This window comes from Homalodisca vitripennis, chromosome 8 (assembly GCF_021130785.1).
Source record: "Homalodisca vitripennis isolate AUS2020 chromosome 8, UT_GWSS_2.1, whole genome shotgun sequence".
NCBI lineage: Eukaryota > Metazoa > Arthropoda > Insecta > Hemiptera > Cicadellidae > Homalodisca > Homalodisca vitripennis.
The window spans coordinates 68173257-68186588 of NC_060214.1; the positions used below are offsets into that span (position 1 = coordinate 68173257).

General features: G+C 32.0%; 1 protein-coding gene across 3 annotated transcripts in view; it reads left to right on the forward strand.

Annotated features, from left to right (window-relative positions):
* The window catches only part of LOC124367681 (NADPH--cytochrome P450 reductase), a 95065-nt gene that overhangs the window by 60391 nt on the left and 21342 nt on the right, over nt 1-13332 (forward strand). For all 3 annotated transcript variants that reach the window (XM_046824700.1, XM_046824701.1, XM_046824702.1), the window contains exons 4-7: nt 2430-2579; nt 9022-9146; nt 10525-10713; nt 13075-13202. In XM_046824700.1, the coding sequence (XP_046680656.1) occupies nt 2430-2579; nt 9022-9146; nt 10525-10713; nt 13075-13202 (592 nt within the window). The remainder of the gene's footprint in view (nt 1-2429; nt 2580-9021; nt 9147-10524; nt 10714-13074; nt 13203-13332) is intronic.

Consider the following 13332-nt stretch of genomic DNA (forward strand, 5'->3'; position numbering starts at 1 on the left):
TTTTGTTACCAGAGACACTTTTACTTTTATATGATGACAGTCTTGTCCAGTGAAATCTAAATTGCAATATTGCGTCAGCCTCACATTGACTTTCTCTTGTAACTTTTGGTGCTCTACCTGCTGTTTTGTTACCAGAGACACTTTTACTTTTATATGATGACAGTCTTGTCCAGTGAAACCTGAATTGCAATATTGCGTCAGCCTCACATTGACTTTCTCTTGTAACTATTGGTGCTCTACCTGCTGTTTTGTTACCAGAGACACTTTTACTTTTATATGATGACAGTCTTGTACAGGGAGACTTAAATTACAATATTTGTGTCAGCCTCACATTGACTTTCTCTTGTAACTTTTGTGCTCTACCTGCTGTTTTGTTAGCTGAAACACTTATACTTTTATATGATGACAGTCTTGTCCAGTGAAACCTGAATTGCAATATTGCGTCAGCCTCACATTGACTTTCTCTTGTAACTATCTGGTGCTCTATCTGCTGTTTTGTTACCAGAGACACTTTTACTTTTATATGATGACAGACAGTCATGTACAGGGAGACTTAAATTGCAATATTGTGTCAGCCTCACATTGTGTCTCGTTCAGTAAAACCCAAATTGCAATTTTGCATCAGCCTCACATTGACTTTCTCTTTTATCTTTTCGTGTTCTATCTGCTGTTTTGTTACCAGAGACACTTTTAATTTTATATGATGACAGTCTTCTACAGTGAGACATACATTTCAATATTGCATCAGTCTCCATTGACTTCCTATTAAATAAATTGGTGCTCTACCTTTTCACTCTTATACCAGTTTTATTACCTGAGACATTTTTAGTTTTGTATGATCACAATCTGGTACAGGGAGACAAACACTGGAATATTACGTTACCGTCACATTGATTTGTCTCTGTAAGTCTTGGTGCTCTATCTGTCCTCTCTTATGCCTGTTTAGTTACGTGAGACACTTTTAATTGATGACAGTCTTGTACAGTGAGACATACATTGCAATATTGCGTCAGACTCACCTTGACATGGTGCTTTATCTGTCCACTCTTGTTACCAGTTTTGTTACCTAATACAGTTTTAGTTTTGTATGATCACAATCTGGTACAGGGAGACATACACTGCAATATTACGTCAGCATCACATTGATTTACCTCTGTAGTTCTTGGTGCCCTACCTGTCCTCTCTTATGCCTGTTTAGTTACATGAGACACTTTTAATTGATGACAGTCTTCTACAGTGAGACATACATTGCAATATTGCATCAGTCTCCATTGACTTCCTATTAAATAAATTGGTGCTTTATCTGTTCACTCTTATACCAGTTTTGTTACCTGAGAAACTTTTACTTTTATAAATTTGGAATAGAGATATATACCAATTAAAATTAAAATTAAAAATGAATTGCATTATCAATGAGATGTCTGTCTATAAATGTAGAGTTAAATGAATATAAACCAATCTAACCATCAGAAAATTGTTTTACATAACTATATAATAGTAGATAGATTTCTCTAGAGACGTCTAGGGAAATCTGGATCCTCATTTTGGATTCATTTACATTCTTATATGAATACAATAATTTCTTTCTTAAAAGAAAATGTATAACCTGATGAGGTTTATTTAATTTGAAATATAATTTTAGAAAAAAAGAAAAAAATTGTTTTGTATTTTTAACCTATTTGATAATATCTTCCAATTTTAAACTGTACCAAAACTAGTATGGTTGTCAATCGATTTTACATTCTCAGGATAAATTCCTCCGTCGATTTCAAGAAAAAGCATGTTGTGTTTTATTCAGTGCAAATTTAATTTCAGCTCCTGGACTATAAGACCATCCATAATAATAATACATGCTTATTATTTAGTTTTAATTGCATTTACACAATATTCATTCCATATTTTGACTAAAAATTTTTAGTAAAGTGCAGTTGGTACCATTTTGTTAAGTGTCTAATAAATAATTAGTGAAAACGTACTGTAAACAAGTTTTTCAAGGCATTTTCCCATTAAACCATAGCTTTCAGTAAGACATGAAAATCGTATCTGGAATGTTTAATTGCATGCCGAATTTCTTCAAAATCTGCCTGTGCCTTTTTTTGGCTGTAACAAATTTTTAAACAGCTGAAGCCAGAACCCAAATGGAATCCAGTACAAAATATGATACAAGGAATGACATTTTCATAAAATCCACTGGTTTTATTTGTGGGTTTAAAAAGTGCAGTGGAACTGAATATAAAATTTTAATTTTGCAATCTGTCGTTTTGTTTTATAATTTTTATACTACCAATTTTGTGATTGATAAGGTAAAATTCTTACTTTTCCGATTTTATGTTTCTCAGTAAAATGTTGAAATTAGACCCTTTTTTTTTAGTTTTTATTTGAGTCATTAAGAAAGCAATTGCATTTAACAAACACTCATCTGTGTCTAGGGCGAGCTAATCAACATGAAGGACATCCCCAACTCACTGGCAGTGTTTTGTCTAGCTACATATGGAGAGGGCGACCCGACAGATAATGCTATGGACTTCTACGAGTGGCTGCAAAACGGTGAAGCTGACCTCACTGGCCTCAATTACGCTGTAAGTATCTCATCACAAGTTGTACAGTTCAAGTACAATATCTTCAAATCAGTGGCAGTGTTCTATTTGGTCATGTATGGAGAGTACAACCCAGTGGACAATGGTATGGACCTCTGTGAGTAGCCGCATAAAGAGTGAGGTATGAATATAACCAGTGTAGTTATGAAACATTTAAAAGATACCAACTATTTTGCAATTTTTATAACAATTGCAACGGTACTTTTTTCAATGAAATCTGTCAATGCATAAACGAGTATGACCACTTTTGATGTACGCTTGCACAAGCCGGGAGCAACAAACATGTCACAGTTGGGGAGGTATTTGAATATAGTTGGTATCTTGTAAATGTTTTATAACTAAACTCTTTTTTAGGTGTTATTTTCTTCTTCTATGGGGCGGCCTACTGAGGTAATATTTTACTTTAAAAACCCATTTAGTGCCAACATACGTTCATGCGGACGTTACGAAATTCTCGAAAAATGCAGACGTTCTTATATACAGACTTTTTTAGTAAAAATTCTACCGCGATAATTTTTTATGTACTATAATTTTTTTGTTTATAAACATTCAGAATTAATAAAATTACAAGAAAAAATATTTATAGCAATTTTGCAAGATTATGTAGATTTTTAGTTTAAATGCAGTGTAAAACAACCAATACATTAAAATGTTACTTTCTATAAAACAACATAACTTTTATAGTTTGTAAATTATTAATCAAAGTTTTTATGTTTGCATTTAATTTAAACTTCTCTTTCAGTTGATATGTTTTATAATGGAATAATTGTCCGAAGTACTATTTCTCATGTAAAATTTTTTAACTTAAAAATTACATTTAAATATCAGATTTGTTTTATAGTTTTTATGATGAAAAACTTTTTTTCTGCTAACTTATTCTTAATGAAGTTTCACTTATTCAGAACTCAGTGATAGCCTGTGTATTTTATACTGTGTTTGGATGTCATGAGTTTAGATTAGGCCTACAACAAAAAGTGAAAACGTAGGTTTGCACAAAAAGTAGTGTTATCTTTACAGTTCTGTGGATATTAAAATAATTTTTGGTGAATGGGTACAATTTTAGTTCTTTTACATAGTAGTATCAGTTGTTTCGAGGAAATATTTTATTTCAAGTGTTATTTTGCAAACAAAACTAGAAAAATTTTCAAAAATATTTTGATAAGAACTACCTATTTGTGTATTTTTTAAATATAATAAATTAGTAGTATATACATGTGTTATGTGTTTTTAGTTAAAAACTGTATCTGTAAAGAAAATAATATAAAAATTAAGAGCTTATTTAAAACCGTTTTGATAAAATGGATGTTTTAGTAACATTTTACAAAATCACTGAAATAGGCCTGGAATTTTTCAGCAGTATCTTGAGAGAAAGAAATCTCTGGTATTTTTGGAGCAGACTTTTTTGTCATGCTTTGGGACTAAAATGGTTAAACATGTTCAACAGACACCTTATTTTAAAAGCGAAATTACACAATTATTTTTTGTTTTCCTCTTATTTGTTATAACGCATGTGCAAAGTATGATGGTATATGTAGCTTTAAAAATAAAGTTACTTTACATGTATTTCATTATAAACAATGATTCATTTGAACATAACAACTGTCCATAGATAAAAATTCAAATGTGTTTCACTTTGTAGTTTTTGGCAGTAAAGTAAACTTTAAAACATTTTTTCATAGAGGGTATTTTCAAAATAAGCCAATAGCTTGCCAATAAACTGATTCAATACATTGCACGCATTCTTGTGGTGAATTGTGTTAGCAATAATATCCCGATAGATGTTACAGAGTAAGCAGAATCCACAAAGATACGACTTACATAATAGTTCAGTTGAAAATGCCAATGACAAAACTGCAGAATCCACGTTATTCCGAAGTTATGTCATTCCGTAAAATGGCTACGGAAGCCACGCTGAAATCCATCGTGTAGGATATAGCTCATTAATGACCAATGAGATAAACCACTAACATTCATTCAAGAGTGTCAAAAATATGTTAAATTGTATAATATTTACATTGACAGGTTATTATTTCAAATAAACCAACATTATTTTCTTATTACAAAGTTCCTTGAATATTAATATTTATTATTTCATTGAAATACTCCAAAATGGAATTCATCAAATAAATTTTGGGTTTGTTAAGCTTTACAATCTTGAACCAAATAGTTTAATCACCAATTGAAGTTGAATATTATCCATTGAATTTAATTAAATTCATTATAACGGATTTTTCCACGATTTACCCCACTCATGTTTTATATTCTTTTACTCCCTCGCAGGCCAGAGTTCTTCAGTAGTTATAACGCTTTGAAAGTGAGCACTTAAGGGCATCTTGTCTTCTCCTGAAATACTCGTTGACAGATTTAACGAGGGATAAACTGTGTAATTAACAAGAAGAATGGATCAATTTAAGCTGTTCTCAGCACTTTACTAAATCACCTCATACAAGGTCTTGAGTTTAATCGTTTTACCAATCATCGTCATAGTATCAGTTAACTATGTTTTAAAAATACGAAACTTAACCTTTACTGTTTTTAAAATTTAGTTACAAAAATTAAAAAAATAGTATGACACACATTATTTAAGACAACTGGGCGTATGGAATAAAACTACAAAAGTAACCTTATATTAATTGTAGTATTTTGTAGTGTTAAAAAATATCAATGAACTTATATAATTAGTTATACAGGGTGTTTGAAAAGTATGGGTACGGCTTAATATTTTAAAAACCATAGGAGATAACATCTATAAAATTTGCACAGTGTCATATGACTATGTAAATTATTTTTTCTTGCTATTACCATGACATGCCAACCATGGGGGGACGGCCCACAGAGGAAAACATGGAAATCTTAAATTGAAGCATGGGTCGAGTGATACCTCATTTGAAAGAGCTCACTTAGTAGAGTTGAATGCCGCAAACCGCATCTCAAAAGGTTTATCCAATCAGAAATGGCGGGTTGTTTTAGGTACACATTGTGAAGTACATTATGCGCTGCCATTTTTGACTGGATCCTCGTATTCTGATGCAGTAGGCGGCGTTTCACTCTACTAAGTGAGCTCTTTCAAATGAGGTATCACTCGACCCATGCTTCAATTTAAGATTTCCATGTTTTCCTCTGTGGGCCGTCCCCCCATGGTTGCCATGTCATGGTAATAGCAAGGAAAAATAGTTTACATAGCCATATAACACTGTGCAAAGTTTATAGATGTTATCTCCTATGGTTTTTAAAATATTAAGCCGTACCCATACTTTTCAAACACCCTGTATAACAACTATTTTCATTACTATTAAAATGTTGTTTATTTAAGATTTTGTGGAATATAATTTAATTTGCTATCTATATGTATGAAGTACATCACAAATAACATTACATTTTTTGTGAAGTAGAAATGGATGTAAAAAGTGTCTTTTCTTTTGTAAATAGTGATGAGTATCCATTTTTAAAAACATCAATCAGCATTACAAGGCAATGATAAAATATTTGATTAGTCATGTTTCGTGTTATTGGTGAGAGAATGTCAAGTCGATATTTCCTGACGAATGAATGATAACAGATTTGAAATTTTAAGTGAAGTTATATAATTATACATTGCCAGATATAGTTTGGTCTTGTCACTTCTCTTGTGTATTGTTCTAGACCAGTGATTAATTACCGGATACAATTGTAGATAATCATGTAAAAATAAAACGAGTACTTACTTGTTAAGTAGGTGATTAAGTAGGTGTTAAGTGCATGTGATGTAATTAAATATTTTACAATTCAGATTATTGAAAGTAAATCAATTGCAAATTTATTTTTGTCTCCAGTTTGTTTGTTGGATAGTAGTAAATTAAATAGGCATGTATATAATAAATTTATATAATATTCTTACCACTATCTTGCTTTTTCCGTCTGTCTGTCTGTATGAGCTTTTTACAGAAACTTGTTTCCTCAGAAGCTTTGAACTGAAAACTACAGCTTTGTGGCCTTACGATTTAAATTAGATTTAAATTACACGGATGTTTTAACTGTAATTATTTGTTTCAAAATGGTGGCTAGTGTGTTCACAGTTTGTTAATGAAATAACTTGTCAGTTATGCCAAAATATAATAACATAAATATAGTCTTTTACTATTAGACAGTATTGGGTTTCCAATACCATTCCACATCAAATCATCGAGAAAATTTTGAATTTGTCACCCACCATCTCAGGTTTTGATGAAACACTAAATTTTTAATCCTGATTTAATATAGATAAGGAATTATACAAAATTTTACATTTCTACCTCAACTCTTTTTTTCTATAGGCAGTTAAAGTTCGGGTAAAATTAGCGTCTTTTTTGACATGGCCTGGATGACTTGATGTGGAATGACCCTATTATAAATATTTTAATATTGGGATATAACTAGTGTTTTCTCTGATATAAAAATTAAATTATCATTAGGGCAATTAAAGTCATTAGGCTGACTAATTATGTAAAGAGGTATGATTTTTAAATTTAATAAATTACCACAAATATTATGTTCTAGTCAGCTAATTGTAGTGCCTGATTTGTAGTTGTGTACTAATGACCACAAATTTTTCTATGATTTATTTTTGTAATTGTTATGTAAAAAAAAATTATTTGTGTAGACTCCCAAGCATATGATTAGTACAAGTTACTTTTATTAATCTGGTTTTTGTATATTATTTTTGGTTATATGAAAACCTACTTTGATAGATCTCTATTTGTTGTGTAGCAATAAATAGTTATTTATAAAAAAGACTATAGTTTATCAGCTATTATTGTAATTTGTTAGAACAACTAATTGTCTATTGCTGGTTAAATTTTGGACATTTTTAAGTGGTCACGATTTTGAAGTAAAAATTATAATTTAAATTTTGTTCTGAATTGTTAGTAAGCCTAACAAAGCTATTGCAGAGTTTCAATTTGATATCTAAAAGCCGTATTTGGAAAAACTTTGAGTACAAAATACATAGAGACAGAGTGACGTAAAACTGAGCAAAGATGGATTATACAATAACAGAGTAAACTTGTTGCATAAACAAATTTGTGCATGTAAGTAATGCTAGCCAGAGAGATCTCCGATGAGTGGAGGTCGTTTGTCAAGGTCATACTCAGCTCTCAGATCAAATAACTGGTTGAGCCAGACTGAATACAGAACCTGACGTGTAGAATGTGATTGCAAATGTAATACTGAGAAAAATCGTGTCAAGGTTGTTACACTCGTTTTTATTTCCTGTCCTGTTTTCATTTTCCTGTTTTTTTATAATTAAGATTGTTTGAAAAGACTTTCCTTTTTCTTACTGAGTGCATATATTCTGATATGAGTATATAAGTTTTTATTAAGATAATTAAGTTATGAGTTAATGAGAAAAAATTGACTAATCAAGTGCAGAAGAATGAAGGTTACTAAACCATGTACACGTGTGTGTGGGGTCAACACAGTAACACTTTAGCATACACACACATACATACTTTAACATTTTTTTTAGATTGAAATGACCTTAAAAAAATCATTTTAATTTCCCTGTCATGCAAGAAAGTTAGTCAAACTCTTTTTCTAAAAACTCATTTCATTCTTAACATACTAGTTTTCAAGCTATTTTGATATCTTTATAACCCACATCGCAATTACATTTTCAGGAAACCCTGTTTTTCATTAAATTTTCCAAATCACCTTTTTAAAAATAGCTGCCAAATTAAAACTATGGCTCACAAAAATCATGCAAAAGAACACAAAAGAAACCCACCAACTAATATGTAATGACTTTGACTCATAGAGTATCAACTATTTTTATCAGTCTTTATGTTGTCTGGATACAGTATGCAAAGTTTGATTGCATTTGGTCATAAATTATAATCACACTATAATAAAAACCTGGAGTGCATGGTGACTCACTTAGGGTAACCGAATTCCGGGCATTCATGGCACTTGTCAGCACCAGGAAGGAGGGTTAAGTCTTATTCTGCCTCATACACCACTGGCCTGTGTGAGGATCTTATTAAACAGTATAAGGGAAGAGTCGATACAGTACGAGGTCAGTGGTACTGATAAAAAGTGCTTCGGTTACAGACTGGATTTAAACCTGCACTATCTCTAGTCTGGTTCAAAATCTGATGCTCTAGACCACCCGGCAATTGGCTCTCCCAATTATAATGTTGAATCTAGAATCTATAGCAAATTATGATCCGTATTTTCGGGAATTTCCTTCCATCATGATAGTTTTTAGGAGCTGGATGACAAATTATTTCTAAACTCACAAAACTTTTGTGCAAGTAGACAATATTCAAAGAATCCATTGGTGGATTATTTTAAGAAATTTGAAAAAGTAATTTCAATTCATGGCAGGAGTGTCTTTTAAGTACTCTATGTTTATTGTCTAAATATTTGTAGTAATGTAATTGTTCATTGACAAAATCACATTTTGTGACAGGTGTTTGGGCTGGGCAACAAGACATATGAACACTACAACGCTGTTGCCATCTACGTAGACAAGCGGCTGGAGGAACTGGGAGCTACCAGAGTATTCCAACTGGGTCTGGGCGATGATGATGCTAAGTGAGTTAATGTGTTCTAGTTTTAATCTATTTAAGAAGGTGATTAAAATAATAATTTTTAAGATACTGGTCAAACTCATTGCTGTGTATGGGTACAGGGTATTTTGATCTTTTATAGGCCTTCTTTGTAGGATTTTATGGTTTTAATTTACTGATTTGTCTGTGTAGGTATCATTTTTTTATCACATTGTTGCCAACCTCACAGTACTTTTCTAGTTACCAGTAAACTGAGTGTTTCTGAATGTAGCGTACACTCACCCACTCCCTGGAGCAGGGGATGTAATGGTGTAAAAGTTGTAGGTTATGCTTGAGTCATCTAATGTGTTCCTGCTGTTGCATACTGTAAGCAGATTGTGAAACGCTGTGATCAAGAGCAAGGAGGTGTGCTCTCCAAGAAATTGTGTCTTTTGTGCTGACTATGTTTCAAGCAAATCAAGCTCTGACCAAGAAAGACTGTAGTTTGATTAGGAATTTCACATTGTTCATCCAATCTTTAGTAACAAAACTTTTGGATTGGTTATATGACACCCATAGATGATGTTTTTTTATCCTTTTGACTTGATTGTTCAGCGTGCAAGGTTACCCCTATGGCAGGAATGTTTGAACACAACAGGTGCAAAAACATAGAGGTTACATAAAGACTCGGTATCATATGCAGTTTTTGTTAGATCTTGATTTTTTTCAATATGTGCTAAAAATGAGACTCACTATAAGTCCATAGTAATATATTTATTGTATAATCATCTTTGTATGCCTTCAATTGTTTATTATCATCAGGCAACGAAGAAAAATTTTGTATTGTTGTCCTGAGCTGTAATTTTTACAACTTATTATAGCTTTAAGATAACAAAAAGCAAATTTGAAACTCTAAAAAAGCAAATAATTTGACTAATGTAAAAAATAAATTATTAATTATGCTCTGTTAAATGAGTATCACGGCTTGTTTACTTAATCTATTAATAACTGCAATCAGCTGACAGAAACCTGGTGAACATTTTCAACATTTAGCAAAATGAAACAGTTGATACAAAAAAAAAAAAATACAAGATACAAAAAAAAAATACAAAAATATGAACATGTGTTTTTAGTTTTGTTCTTTATTGGTTACTTAATTGAAATAATTCAGGAATTGGCTGCAAGATGACCCACATGATGGGCTCGTGACATGCACAATTTGTATGTCAAATCGCATAATGAGGTCGTAAGTCAGTGTGTTCATATAACGTAAAACTATTTTAGAAGTTAATGTCATCTACATTTCAATAGTAAAAGTGCCAGGCAAATTAAGAAACTGTAAGAAATTTCCAATTTTGAATAGTAACTAAAAAAGGTTATTGTAAAAATCTGTAATATAATTAATTTGAATTTTTGATTCACAGCATTGAAGATGACTTCATCACGTGGAAAGACAAGTTTTGGCCAGCCGTGTGTGAACACTTTGGCATGGAGGCGACAGGTGAGGAGGTGAGCGTGCGACAGTACCAGCTGACCGAGCATCCGGAAATCAACCCCGAGCGTGTCTATACAGGCGAGGTGGCTAGGCTGCACTCACTTACCAACCAACGCCCGTAAGTACTCGCCGATACTTTGCTCCAAAGTTGCTGCCATCAGAACCAATTAGAAAACTAAATAATGATAAGTTCTCTGATGTTTTGTCAAAGTCCTTATGTGTTGAATACTGTAGGAAAGGATTCTTATAAAGTTGATGTTGCCCATCCTTATGGGATAAAGATCCTTGTAAGGATCTTGTCAAACAATAGGAGGGACAATAGAGGGTGAAGTGTAAGGTTGGTAGTATGATAAATGTAGAATCCTCAGGAGTGTTCACATCTGGCTGGTTTATATTTTGACGTTTACTTATAAAGTAAGTAAAGGTTATGTTACCATTTTAAACAGGCCATTTCCAAAAACATTGCTAATCAACAAAAATATAAAATTTAATTGGTTGTCAAAAGAAAAAAAACAAGAACTAATACAACTACCTAAGGAGTGTAGGCAGAATACAGATTTAGGATTAAAGGAGATATTAAAAGGTAACAAATTTGGAGTTAAAGAACATATAAACATACCTAAAATAGATTTTTTTAAACAAAATAAATAAATCATAAAATGATGAAAAACCTGTGTAGAATATAATAAACTCAGGAATATAAAAGGAAAGTAAAACCATAAATAACTTAGTTTAACCCTGGAACAGACGTATTAAAACGCCCGATATCGGGCGTTTTAGTCGCATCCTAGATGGCAGCGCCCGATATCGGGCGTTTGTTATTTCTCAATATTACGTACTTAAAACACGATCAAAGAGTATCTGTATTGATACCAATCGAAAGAGGAAGGTTCAATTTATGTAAATAATACACTAATAAATAATTTTATCGTTTCGTTACAAGTCCATACGTCTTATAATCTCTGAACTGTTTGTTTACATTCTCCCGCGTACCACGCTAGTTGCGCGCGCAGTGATGAGTCAACTGGTTCATTCGGCTATTGTTATTTCATCAGCTGTATGGTGTTCTGTCTGGTTTATTGTTTGTTTGAGTTCGTTGTAATGATGGTTGTGTATATTACACTATAATAGTAATTTTTTGTGTGTTTACGTAATGGATCGTAATTTCCGCGATCGTTCAAGTGACATTCGAGAACTAGTTGTACATTGATACCAATCTAAAGAGGAAGGTTCAATTTATGTAAATAATACACTAATAAATAATTTTATCGTTTCGTTACACGTCCATACGTTTTATAATCTCTAAACTGTTTGTTTACATTCTCCCGCGTACCGCGCTAGTTGCGCGCGCAGCGGTGAGTCATCTGGTTCATTCGCCTATTGTTATTTCGTCAGCTGTATGGTGTTTTGTCTGGTTTATTATTTGTTTGAGGTCGTTGTAATGATGGTTGTGTATATGACACAATAATAGTAAGTTTTTTTGTGCGTGTTTACGTAATGGATCGTAATTTCCGCGATCGTTCAAGTGACATTCGAGAACTAGTTGTACATGAAATAAGCAATGATGAGGATTCCGATTTAGACATTCAATCAGAACATAATTAACAAAATATATAATAAAAAATACAAAAATAGAAAATTAATATAAACTAATAGTTACCGTACAAGATTGTAGAAATCCAAGTGAGCTTTGAAGCTCTTACTTTTGTTGATAAGTAGCACTTTCGAATGTCAGTGTATGAATTTTGTATCGTTTACCACATGTAAAAATAAATATCTTATAAACTATGTGTTGTTTTATTTTTACTCAGAATTAAATGCTCTTCCTTTTTTATATTTTGGATTTTGCGTATCACTAACAACAACAATTTTACAAATCAAAAACTTTGAAGTAACTTTTCTTTTTTATAAAAAAATTGTTTTTCCTGAAGAGGTAGAGTAAGGGTATTTTTTTTTGTTTTAATTATATTATGTGAAAAATGTTCCTTGAACAATGCTGAATAAATAAATATATAATATGACATAGGTACTTTATAGTAAACATGTAATAATAAAATAAATATAAGGCAATGTATGAAGTACTAAAAATACTCTGCCACTGAGAGAAATATGACCGCCAGTTCCAGGGTTAAAATGATGGCTTTGAATGATATAACTAACCCTGCAGACATTGCAAACACATTAAATAGATATTTTATAAATTTTGTTAAAGATATAATTATCACTTAGTAATACCAATCACCTAACTTTAAGAAATGAATTAAATTAGGACCAGTATTTTAAAATTTTAGACTATATCCTGTAAATGAACACGAGATGGAAAAACCACTGGGCGCATGACGCGCTGTACGAAAACCTGGGATTCACCCGTTTGGGTACACGTTGTCGTGAGTGTTAAAAAAATTAGTGAAAAGAATGTTATTAATGTTCCTCAAGTGCTTCACGTAAAGGTTGCAATCACTGCCGAACTATGTTGCAGGCCTTATGATATGAAGAACCCTTTCTTAGCTCCAGTCAGAGTCAACAGAGAGTTACACAAGTCTGGAGATCGCTCTTGTATGCACATCGAGTTCGACATCAATGGCTCAAAGATGAGATACGACACTGGTAAACTTATGTTTAGATTTATTAAATGAAATAAAAAATAATTTTACTTACTTAGATTATACCATTTAAATTTTGAAATAAAGAGAAAACACTAAACTTGTACGCTTACTTGCTAGCATTCCTGGACAAA